This window comes from Glycine soja, chromosome 20 (assembly GCF_004193775.1).
Source record: "Glycine soja cultivar W05 chromosome 20, ASM419377v2, whole genome shotgun sequence".
Classification (NCBI taxonomy): Eukaryota; Viridiplantae; Streptophyta; class Magnoliopsida; order Fabales; family Fabaceae; genus Glycine; species Glycine soja.
The window spans coordinates 21,086,980-21,099,792 of NC_041021.1; the positions used below are offsets into that span (position 1 = coordinate 21,086,980).

At 33.2% G+C, this 12,813-nt stretch overlaps 1 protein-coding gene across 2 annotated transcripts; it reads right to left on the reverse strand.

The window, feature by feature from the left end:
* Positions 1–4,385: 4,385 nt before the first annotated feature.
* Positions 4,386–9,050, reverse strand: LOC114403336 (uncharacterized membrane protein At3g27390). Of its 2 annotated transcripts, XM_028366237.1 has the most exons (10): positions 8,791–9,048; positions 8,498–8,606; positions 8,200–8,398; positions 7,315–7,451; positions 6,937–7,225; positions 6,735–6,841; positions 6,471–6,633; positions 6,192–6,387; positions 5,877–6,117; positions 4,386–4,868 (listed from the first exon to the last, which is right to left on the reverse strand). In XM_028366237.1, exons 1-10 carry the CDS (start codon positions 8,879–8,881, stop codon positions 4,658–4,660), a joined length of 1,743 nt encoding a protein of 580 aa, XP_028222038.1. In that variant the 5' UTR covers positions 8,882–9,048; the 3' UTR covers positions 4,386–4,657. The 2 variants fall into 2 exon arrangements, with proteins under 2 accessions (XP_028222038.1, XP_028222037.1); XM_028366236.1 differs by having other exon boundaries at positions 8,200–8,606; positions 8,791–9,050.
* Positions 9,051–12,813: the final 3,763 nt, after the last annotated feature.

Here is a 12,813-nt window from a genome sequence, read left to right on the forward strand (position 1 = left end):
TTCATCATTCATGGTCCGACGATAGTAGTTGGTGATGATGAATCTTTTTTTGACAATGTCTTCGTCAATATATTTGAGTATGAGCGAGTCCCATATCTCTTTGGATTCCCTATAAGAGCAGTAGACATCAAAAAGACCATTAGATAAGGCATTTAACAAAGTGTGACAACATACCTTATTGGCCTAAACCCATTGTTGAAGTTGACTGGCATCAGCAACAACATCATGTTTGGGAGTGGAAAGAGTGAAGACAATTGCATGCATGTCTAGCAAGGTATGAACGCGTTCCTGCCAACGAAGAAAGTTTTGGCAAGCGAAGACCTCAATTTTTGAGACGCCAGGCAGGGGCTTGGGAAAGGTTGCAGTTGGTGGTGTGGGGTTGGAAGTGTCGGCATTGTTGACAGGTTTTGTGGCTTTAGCCATGATATAAACCTTTTAGATTGTTGTTGTTGAAATCAAAAGTCATGAATGCGATAGAACTTCTTGAGGTGTGGCAGTCACTAACCTAAAAGGTTTATCCATGGTGTCCCACCTAAACCTCCAGGATACAACAGGAACATCTTAGCGGAACTAAGGTTACAGAACTCGCACAGATAAACAACTTAGGAATAAAGAGGGCGAGAGATTAATAGAAGCAAAAAGGAGGAACAACAATATCACTTAATCAAAAAAATTTCCTCACTCACTTTTTTCCCAGCATTGAAGAATATATATAGATACACACACATAAGAAACAAACATTTTTAGTTAACAATATTGTCTGTTAAAAAAATATACAGTGAAATCACATTTGAAAAATATTATCAATTAATTGTTTTTAATGGTCAAAGAAAATATTGTTAGTAAACAAAATTTCCAACGTTCGAAAACAAATTATGTTAGCTATCAAAATCTCCGACGTTTGAAAACAAATTATGTTAGTTATCAAAATTGCACTTGACTATCATTTTAATGTTAAATCATTAACCAAGAATTTGAATAAGTTAAATGAAGATTAAACCAATATAAAGAAAACCTAAGACAAATAAATTGAGAGTTATAAATAATTTATAATATTATTCAATTAAATCTAAAAAAATTCTTTTGAAATAAACATTAAAATTACAACATGAACATGGGTAATTCGACCTTCTTTACCAATAGTTGGAACTCATCTACTGGGTCAACATACAAACGCTTATTTCCCAAATCCTTGGTGTTGTGCAGAGTAAGATGTTGTTTGAGCATGGTGAGGAGCTTCTCATGGTTCTCTTTCGCTCGAGACTGTATTGTGACCGAGACATTATGGAGACTAGTGATCTCACCCTCCAAAGATGTGACCTTAGCCTCCATCTTAGACTGTGGCATTCGTTGTGAGTAGGTCGAACCAGTTTGTTAGGTAACCAGCACAAAGAGCAAGCAATCAACAAATAACAATATCTGTATGAGTGAGAAATTGGAATTTGTATTTGAATGCAAAAGGATAAATGCAAAAAAAAACACTAGGTTCATTCTACCCAAGAGCTATGCTCCTTCAAAGGCCTAAGCAGTCTGCCATAACTAACATCAGATCCCTCTTCTCCTCACTCCTCACCTTAGGCCCCACTTATAACAAAATTCCCTTCACCCAAACCTTGCCTCTCTCACTCACTGCCACCTCATCACATATTCTATATCTCCATTTTATTCCTTCTGGTATATACTCTCCATATGGTTGGTTTGGACCTTGGGCCAAAGTCCACAAAGGAAGTCCTAATAGAATTTTGTGACGCTACTGAACTTGACAATCTTGGTTCTATGCCCAAACTGAGTGTCCACCAAGTAAACAAAATTCATCACCAACTGCCTTGTTTCAGCATTCAACATCATTAGGAATAGCCAAGTATGTCTTGTAAAGTCATCTATAATAGTTAAGAAATAAAGATGACCATGGACAGATGAGGTTGCAAGAGGCCCCAAATGTCTGTGGATTAGATCAAAAGGAGCAAAAAAAATTAATATGACTAAGATTGAAAGGTAGTCTATGTTGTTTTGCCAAATGGAAACAATCACAAATTTTAATCGATGAATTATTAACATAAGGAAGTTGACTAGCAATGTATTCAATAACACTTTGTGATGGATGGTCTAGTCGATGATGCCATAGGGTAAAATCAAAAGATACAATGTGATTACAGGATGTGAAATTGACATTTTATTGAAAGCAAAAATGAAAATATAATCTTGATCTAAGACAGATTGTTGATGGCTCTAGCATGCTCAATCATCCTCAGTGAAGATCTCCGGGATAACAAAGATGGTTGATGGCTCTAGCATGCTCAATCTTCATTTTATTGAATTTGACAACCTAGAGGCAGGATTACCTGTGAATGGTTGAGTTTGAGTTACATCATGATTGATGGCAGAAGTTGTAACATGATTGACTTTGCTATTCTCTTTACCTGATTTCTCACTCTTTCTGAGTAAAACTACCAATAGTTGGCAGATCACAAGATTAATGTTCATCTTTGTTTGTTCCTTCTCAGAAACAACTTCTTGATCATCACTATAGGAATCAATACTGACATTATTTGCAGTGGCATTTTTGTATTTGAATTTAAAGTCTGGTGGGAGTCCATGCTTAAAATAACGGGTCTTAATCATATGCCTTGTTTTTCAACAAAAGAGAAAATCTTTGTAGTTGTATTGTAGCCTATCCTTCTCCATTTCCCTCAGTTGGCATGTCTATTTCCTTTTCCTTGGTAACCAATGGTATCACTCATTAGGATTTTTGGAGATTCTCCCAACAAGCTACCTCCAATCTACCTTTCTTGTTGCAAAAATAATGAAAAAACCTTTCTCATATGTGGCAAAGGCTCTAACATTGAGTTTTCACATTATTGAATTGATCATTCCATCCTTTCAAGAAACATATCACATATTTTGTCTCCCTTTGTTTCTTGATGCAATCAATAGCACCACATGTACAATTTGGCAAAAACGCAAGAATCTCAAGATCTTCCCACAAAACATTCAACTCATTATAATAGATGTTCATACTTTTCTCACCTTGAGGTATGAAATGTATTTCTTGAAGCAATTTAGTTTATTTCCCTTGCAAAAAGGAAAAGTTTGTGATTGTTCTTTATATATCTATGGTTGAAAATTATTTTTATCTCTTCTAAAAATTTGTTGACACTCAGTATGCTTTTTTCTTTAGTTACTTAATTAATTGCTACTTCTTAAAAATGTTTTGGAGAATAACAATGAATACAAATCAAAACAAGATACTTAATCTGTCATCACAACTTTTTTAATTAGATACAAATAAATACAAGTGATAAAAGTTGTGTCTGATGTGCTATCAGATCATGGTCTGTATTTTTGTGTTTGAGTTTTCAAATGATACATCCATATAAAATTATCTAACATAGTATTAAGTAGTGCATTTAAGACCTTCATTTAATACTGTGTCTGAGATTTTTTGTTGCAGAAAATTTTTTTCCTAGGATCTGTCGAATCTTATGAAGAATAAATGAAGTCCACAATCTGAAAGTGTTCATCTTCATCAAAAGGCATGCTCTGCTACTGCAGACCTGCTCTAATGGAAGAAGTGACTTTCCTACTGAAGTATAAGACACACCAACCTATCAGCATGAACTCTGCATGAAGAAGGAACGCGCATTTAACGCAAGCATTAAATGCTCCAACTGTCTCAAGATTTTAGACGAAGGAACAAAGTGAAAAATCCATTCATTAAGAGACAATGTATATTTAAAAATGAAGGTTGTAAATAGAAGAAACTTTGAAGATACAAGATACGAAGAACTTACGCGAACATATTCTTCCATTCTTTCTTGTAAGGCTTTCTGTAAATCTCTGTATAGATACTAAGCTCTCAAAACACTTTATAAACCTTGAGAGAAAAGGCTAAAGTGCTAAGTGATATATTCGTCTACAAGATGATCACATATTAGTCATTGTGCAAACTTCCAATAAATCTTGTTAATTTGTTTAGAGTCAACAGTGACTTGATAGGATAAAGAATACTAGGTTAAAATCAAACATGGGATAGAGCTTATCTTTTTAAGAGCAAAAGTGACAGTGAAAAATACTTATAACTTTTGATAAGATAGTGAAAACTTTATAGGAGTTACCAAGAACTAGACGTAATCTCGATGATAGAGACGAATCAGTATAAATCCTTATGTGTTATTCTTTACTGCATTTTTTTGTTTTTAACTGACAAAGTGTTGACATTTATTTTTAATTTGATAAGAAAACCATCATCAGATAAAGCTTTCTTTAGAAAATCTTTAATCTATATTCTTGGTTAACGAAAAATTTCTAAAAACACAATTCAAGCCCTCTTATTGTATTATTTGCTTCTACAACATTAAATATGTACGAAGAGAAAGGAGGAGATGTATCAAGAACAGTAGCAGATATTTTGTTGATTTTTTTTAATTTATTTCTTGTGCATACATGTATATATATTAAACAAGGAATGGCATGTAGCTTTGCCTTTCGATGATTTGTGCACTTCTTTCTTTATGAAGAGAATATAGATAAACGGCTTAAAAAGGAAAGTAAATTAACAAAAAAGAAGAAAGATTATGAATCCTTCTCAATTTACAAGAAGCTTTGGCCTTCAAGTGTGACATACTTATATATCCATCTTCATATATATGTGATGTGTTCAACATTCATTGCTGGGTTCATCAAGTTCATCAACATTGTCTTTGCTTTGAATTGAGCCCTTCTCCCTGTGCTTGGGAATTAGAGTGCCTCCAATATGGCTAGCTGAAGCACCAGCCTGCAATGCTTCTATGTACAAAACCTTGATTAAATTCCTGAATCTTCTTCGAAAAGTTGGCATTCGGGACATGGAAGCAACAATCCCCTGCAGCCTGAAAGAAATGAAATGCAAAGTTACCTTTCCATATCACATTGACAAAGGACATTTTTTTTAAAAGGCAAAATGTCAATTTTATTAAAAACAAGTTTAAAGCACAAGGTGTGCCATAAACTGATATACCACAAGAGTTCAAGGATATGTTGCATATACAATTTGACAAAGGACTTAAGTTTATATTAGATAAAATTGCACTCATTTCTCTTGTCACTGTGAGTTTTTTGTGATTGTGGGGAGATGGGTAGGTATTTGAGTGATGTAGATGGAGAGGTATACCAGAAATTTAAAGGGGTATCTTTGATGTCATCTCAGGAAAGGTGAGTGATTTTTGAAAAACTTTTAAGTCGTTTTGCCGGATCGGTTACTCAAGACCTTTGGTCTCTACCCGGACCTAATGAAAAAAATGGGATCACATCTTATGGACTCGTTGAGAATAATTCTGATCTAGTTCATGGCCTGGTCTATTAGAAATAGAAGGCGTTAGAGTCAGTATCATTTAAGTAGACACTAAAAGAAATAAGTGCATTTTCCCCTTGCTATTATGATTATCTTGATTCACGATGGTAACAACATCAGTTGTTCATACTGATGCTTTCCACAATGAACTAGTTGATTATGAAACTACCTAAAATTTGAAGGATGAGTCTTGCCCATTTTCCTTCCCTTTTGTTAATCCATTTATAGAGAAGGGTTCATACATAGAGTAATGCTTAAGAGAGTGCCTGTAGACACAAGCAAGCAAAAGCTTAGGATGCATTAAAGTAATGATAAAGTCTGTTCAAACCGGAGGTGAAGTTATTTTAACATTATTTAGAGCTTTTGATTGGTTGTGTCTATAATATAGTTACTGTACTCACAAGAATTGCTCTCACACAGCCAATTTGAGCAACCACATTCACATATGTTGTATTGTTGAAAAAGATTAGAATACAAAATGAAAAAAAAAATACTTTTTAAGTAAGGTAGTAAAGGTACACTAACATTTTCTACAAAATTAATGTACCTTCTAATTATGGCTTGCAATTGCGCTCTCCTGACAGTATCATCAGATGGGAATCCAGTGCTATCCCACTCCTCTGGCAATTCATTTTTGCATTTCATGACTAGTTCTTTCAGGCAAGTCTCTTCAGTTTCCTCCAACTCAAGGTTCTTTAGCTGCTCTTTTATAATCAGTAGAGGTCCAATAAACCACTCAAACACTCCATCCTTTGGTCCATTCATCCTCGTCAACACTACGTCATCGGCTGCAAAAGCATATGTGGAAGCATGAATATGTTTATATTTTGCATTGTAATGGAGGTGTGAATAAGAGCATTACAGATCACCAATCCATCTGAATTGGATTTTGCAGAAGTTAGAAGACATTGCAGCAAAGACCAAGCCGGTAATTTGATGCTTAACTTTTTGCAATTGCCTTTCAAAATGCATTCCTCAACTTCCCCAACACTTACAAGACCATCGCGGAGGAGTATCCTGCCATTCACCTCACATGACTTGAACAGCCAGTCCCATACCTGCAAAAGAAAAAATTGTTTTCAAGTTTGAAAAATTCATGGAAACAGCTTTTTTATGTTTGTGTTATGTTATCATAAATCACCTGCACAGGTCTATATTGCTGAATTCTCCATTTCAGACTTCTGGATTGTTGTATGGCATGTTTCGAATTTTGTGAACCATCCCTCCAATTTCTCAAATCATTATCACCTCCTCCAAGGTTTTTCCTCTCAATAGTATGACTCTTGTTTCTACGGTATATCGGCCTGACTGTCACAAGAACTCATCAGAATCAGTGATCACTGATTGCTGTCCAATGCACTTCAACAAGAGCTATGCCACTAATTTAAAGAAAAATTGATGGCACCTGGGAAAGCAGGATCCCTCTCTCAAGTAGAGTAAATCATTTACATATTCATCAAAAAGTGAAACCACAGACACAATGTAGGCAAACCCCATCTTCACTGAGTCTTCCTAAAAGTAAACAAAATCTTCACTCAATGAAATCTCTTCAAACTTGCATAAATGGTTAGAGAAATTAGAACATCATGCTCCTTCTGAGTACTGACCTGATGGACAACTACTCCACTATATAGGGCAAGAAAAAGGCTGAAAATGGTTGCTGCTAATACAGCCACTACAACAGCCAAAGGCCAGAGAATGATGGCAAGGCCAGCAAATGGGACACATTCAGTTTCTAAGAATGGTCCCTTTCTTCCAATCAAATCTTCTAATAGCCTTTTCCACCCTATGAACAGCATGTATGGACTCTTCCATATAGCAATACATGTGATTAAAGCCATATCCAATGGCACGCCAACCATGATCACCAACAAGCAACATGGCAATAATGACAGTCTAGCAAGAAAACAATTGAATTTGTCTAAATTTTTTCTCAACAAGCCTCTTGTTTCATATCAAACATATAATTGGAGGAGATAACTTACTGGATATCTAACGGCTTTTCATGATGGGGTAAGTTTTCTCTTAGTTCATCCATGTATGAAAAATAGGAGTGAAAGCAGAAGTCTGTGACATCTTGAACCACTGTGTAGCTTCTTTCAATTGTTGACCGACAACCATCCTGATATCAGAGTTAAGTGGGCATTAAAGCTTCCTGCATTCTGCTCAAGTCCAGAAGCTCTTAAGAAACTACATAGAATAATTGTTTTTGAAACTGAAGAAAAATACAGGGTGACAATTTTCAATGCTTCTTCCAAAACAAATATTAACTAATATAAAAAAATAAAATAACATATGAATGAGTTGGTGTTCTCTTAAAATTGTCCGTGGAGGTGAAAATTTTACAGCCTGTTTGATCTAAAAAATCAATTTTGGTTTTAACTTTATTCATGTTTCACAAATAATTATAAAAAATGTCATCTTATTTTCATTGTTTTAGAGAAAATAATAAATTAAACAAAGTGAAAATAAAGTAACATTTTTATAATCATTCATAAAAATAGAGTATAGAAAACCATTTCTCAAACTAAACAACTTTGAGCGTGTATTTTGAATTTAATTCTGTTCCCTAAAATTAAGAGAAAAACTGAACTGACCATGAGTTTAAGTCAATGAGAGAGTCTGATGAAAAAAATTAGCTCAAGAAGGTTAGAGAACTTATTTATATGCCTCATATATGCACATAAAATATCCCAATAATTACATTTACTGAAGTAAGATATACCAATAATTCTCTTAGCAGAAGGTTTTATACAATCACTACCTCGATCATGAAAAGGATTAGAATTGAAAGATACTTCCACAAGCAAAGTCAGATGACCAAAAGGGGAATAGAAAGATACATTACATAAGCAGAAATTCACACTTACAATGAAGCAGTGGTGAAATTTCTGGTTAACATTCTCTCCCTTCCCTACAGCCTGAAAAGTTGCAAGAAGAGGAGCAAAAAACCCATATCCAATTCCACCTAAAAGGCTTCCAACAATACCCACTATTGGCCAAAGTAACAGAGGAATTGGCAAACACATGAGCACCACAAGCTTGAAAACCAGTCCGAACCTATTTGTTCTATTGTCAAAGGCCAAAGTTTTCAAAAGGGTGAAAAGAAATTGAAGAGAAAGATCAATAGAAGAACATAAATGTTGCAATTTGGAAAGAAAATACAACCTTGCCACACAGTAGTATGTCCAAACAAAATGTGCACTCCAAAGTCCAATGATAACAGCAGAATTTCCAATGACAATAATGGAAAATGCAATTGGACCTATCAGTGCACCTGCCAGAAAGAAACCACCACCTTGTCATGAATGTAACCAAGTAATTTTAATTATCAAATTATATGTTAACAGACAGATTCTGTTAAGTCTGAATATGATTCATTATTATATATTTTTCATGTGGCTTGGTCTAACTAAGAATAAAAGAAGGATACACAAAGAAAGAAGAAAAGGAAAATGAACCTTTTATGATGCCAAGGATAAAGAGCAAGAAGAAGAATGGAAGGAAAGAAATAAAGCTCCACAACTTGCTCAATATACCTGCAGGTGCCATATCTCATAAACCAACAAGTGAAAAGCAGAAGAGAATGCATAAAATTGTTATCACCAAGGAAAATTTTCTAGTTCTACACTTCTACTCATGCATTCATACTATCGTTGTTTAGGGGAAAAAAGGACCAAAGAATTTTCTTTCGGTTTTATTTTCAGATCCATTTTTCTTTAAGAAAATTATTTATACTATAAAAATTGGACGAATAACTAAATTAATAATAAAATATGGGTTTTAATCTTCATAATTTAGTATTTGCAACTTTAGTTTTTTTAAACTTTAAATCATACTTTATTTATTTAGTTATTTAATTGTTCAAGTAATTTCTTCATCTTAAAATTCCATATAGTAATTAACAGAAATGTAAGTAAGACGTCATCTATAATGATTAATGAAAGAAAAAATTTATAAAATATATAAATAAAAAAAATGTACAATATATTTTAAAAAGCCATGTTTTTATTTTATTTTAATGTAAATGCTTTATATTTTTTTTTTACGAATTTATACATATTAACAACATATTTTTAATTTTTAATTTAATTTTTTACCTTATTAATCAATTAAAAATTATGATGAATATGAATTTTAAAATAACTATTATAAAAATCAACAAATTTTAAAAATAATTATTACACTTCTATTAATAGAAGTGCAATTATATTTCTATTTCTTACACAAAATCAATTAAATCTCTATTAATATTCAATATAAGTGTAATTGAAAATTTTTCATTCAATAATTGACAAAAAATAATTACATTTTATGAAATTAATAGAATTTCAGTTAAATCTATATATATATATATTACACTTCTATTAATTTTTTGACAATTATTGAAGGGAATTTTGCATGAGAGACTTAGTTTAAGTAATTGCAAAAATATGAAAATTAATGGCAAAAAAAATTAAAGAGACTGAATTTACTTATAAACTAAAATACAGAGGCCAAGTATGTAATTAAGTTTAAAAAATAACAATACGAATACGAAAATAGTCACGAAGAACTTGAAACATTGTAAAATATGTTGCATATGTTATAAAAATAATGTTCATAGTACAAAAATATAGATTAATATAATATTTCATTCTGGAAAATTATGTGTATATTACTTTTAAAAAAAATTAAATGAAAGAGAAACAGGAAAGAAAGGAAAAAATTATAAAATAAGATGGAAAGATCTAATAAAAAAATTGTAACAATTTATTATAAATAAAATGTAGCTGCTGTAAATAAAATGTAGCTCTTTTATTTTGAAGGCGGCGTGGCATTGAAAAGTGTTGAAAGTGATTCGTGGCGCCACTTCGATGAAACAACGTGAAACTATGTAAGTATGATGTGTTCATCACCCATCTACCTAGCTGGAGATTCCCATGACTCATAAACCAGCTTACAGTTACCGACTGCTTCACGTGACTAGGCCTTTGTTTTACCAATTAATTTTCATATATTTGTTAATACTAAAACAGGTGTAAATATTGTTAGATTTTAGGCTTGAAAAAAAGTTGTCAAAAAAACCTGTTCGTAAATTAGTATTTTAACTCATACATTTTTTATATTTTATTAACACTAAAATTTCTAATTTATTGATAATTTTTTAATATTAAATAGAATAAAGTCAAGTCAGAAGAGAAAAGAAAAGGAGTATGTATAGATAGTGAATTAATCAAAGGCTTAATACATTTTTTTATCAAAGTAATTTAACGTTTTTTCATTTTCATCCCTAACAAAAATCATTTCAGTCATTAAAAATATGTTTATCTTTTTTATCTTTAAAGTACTTTAAATAGCGTTTTAAAAGGTAAAAAAAATATTTCGAACAATAAAAAATATTATCTAAAGCAGGATAAAAAATAAAACAACAAAATGAAAAAATAAATTACAAAAATGAAAATGAAAAAAAGCTAAATTACATAGGCCAAAATATATTTAAGCCTTAATTAAAAGAATAAAAATATCGTAATCATTTTCTTGGCTGGAGGTGAGTATAATTTATTTTTATAAAATATAATTCATGACTATAAAATGGGTATAGGAACCAAATGCCCAGATCGAGTTAGGCAGTGAAATAAACATGTTCATGAAATTACGTGTATTTAAAAAAAAATTACCCACACGTATGTTTGTTAACAAGTCTTTTAACCCATGATTTAAATTGACGAACCACACACACACACAAAATTGCTTATTTTAAGTAAAAAGACACACACACACACGCACGCGCGCGCGCACATAGCACGCACGCACGCACGCGCGCGCGCGCGCACGCACACGCACACACACACACACACACACACACACACACACACACACACACGCACACACACGCACACACAGAGACACACACAGAGAGAAAGACCAAACAACACACACACACACAGAGACCAAACAACTCAAGAAGTTTCTTATATGTCCTTAGGTTTGAATAATTATCTAGCCATATAGCTATCAATATTTGCTCCTATTAAATCCTCAGTTAGACAATATGAGAAGCACTTGAACGAATGAAAAAGATATTTGTTATCTATATAGGCATGATAGAGAAATTCTTATCAACTGGATGACTACATGTGTAATTTTTATGTATTTAAACAAGAATTTTCATGCAAGGTTAGAATCATATGTCAACCGACTTTTTTTTTATCAATCAGAAAATAAAGAAACGTAACAGAACGAAATAAGAGCGCAAATGCAGAGTGCCTCTAGCACCTGACATTGTCAAATTTTGCTTTTTTGGGATAATATAAAAAGGAGTCTTATAAAAAATAGGGATTTCCTTTTTTAGGATAAATAAAATACTTTAAATGACATTTTTTTTTGGAAGGCAAAGATATAATATATTATAGAATATTTAGTACCAAAGGTACTACAAAATACAGAAAAGGAGTCCTGACAATTCAGGAGATACAACACCCTGCACAAATGAAAACCCTACTAACATAGACTTTAGCTAAAAGCTATAGACATATTCGAAGACCAGCTGTAATAAGGAATCTGAAAATTCCTTTCCCAACCCCTCAACCAGGTCCATAAAAGGAATAGAGTGCTATCTGTCATCCTGTTGATGTCCAAAGTTTGATTCTGAAAAATAATGTCATTTCTGAGCCTCCAAATTGAAATTGTAGCTGCTATCCACCACATTGTCCTTCTTGTGTTCGAAACCTTGGAAGTTGCTGAGGAGAAGTGCTGGATAAAATTATCCAAAGGCCTACAGTGAAACACCTTGTCTTCCTTTACCCAAGAAAGGTATTCCCACCAAATAGGCATAATTTTGCCACAGGTGAAAAAAAGATGTGATGCAGATTCGGGTTGATTGTGACAGAAGGGACATAAATCATTATCTACCTGAATCTGCCTCTTGATCAAGTTGTCCTTCGTGGGGAGTCTGTCCCATAATAACCTCCAAACAAAAGAAAGGGCTTTAGGAGGAAGTTTGATCTCCCAAAGTTTCTTGAATCCCAGGTACTGACCTTCATCAACCATCTCAGCTTTAATAACTTGATAACCAGATTTAGTTGAGAAAATCCCAGAGGATTCAGCTCCCCAAACCCAGGTATCATTGATATTGTTGTTTACTCTGATTTGGTGGATGTGATCAATGAAATTAGAGGCTAGCTGCACCTCATTATCAAACAAGTTTCTTCTCCAAACCATATTCCAGACCCATCCATTCTCTGTCCAGGATCCCACCTCTTCCACCCTTAAATCTCTTTGGGAAGAAATACTGAATAACTCAGGAAATTGATCCTTTAGAGGAACTCCTTCATCACCCCAAGGATCTTCCCAAAAGAGGAATTTGTCACCTCTCCCCAGCTTCCACCTGATTTGATTATCAGCCCTAACCACATTTTGATGTTGAAAGATGGCCCTTAAATCAGCCCACCAAGTAGAAAAATACTGCTTTCTAGGACCATACTCCAATCCCCTCCAGCCAT

What these genes read in the sequence shown, in the direction of transcription:
- LOC114403336 (XM_028366236.1), bottom strand. Translation starts at nt 8,881, where the DNA reads ATGGCACCTGCAGGTATATTGAGCAAGTTGTGGAGCTTTATTTCTTTC. An exon ending in AGCAATATAGACCTGTGCAG is followed by an intron (nt 6,388 to 6,470) that starts GTGATTTATGAT and finishes TTTCTTTTGCAG; the next exon opens with GTATGGGACTGGCTGTTCAA. An exon ending in TTCAGATGGATTGGTGATCT is followed by an intron (nt 6,118 to 6,191) that starts GTAATGCTCTTA and finishes ATGCTTTTGCAG; the next exon opens with CCGATGACGTAGTGTTGACG.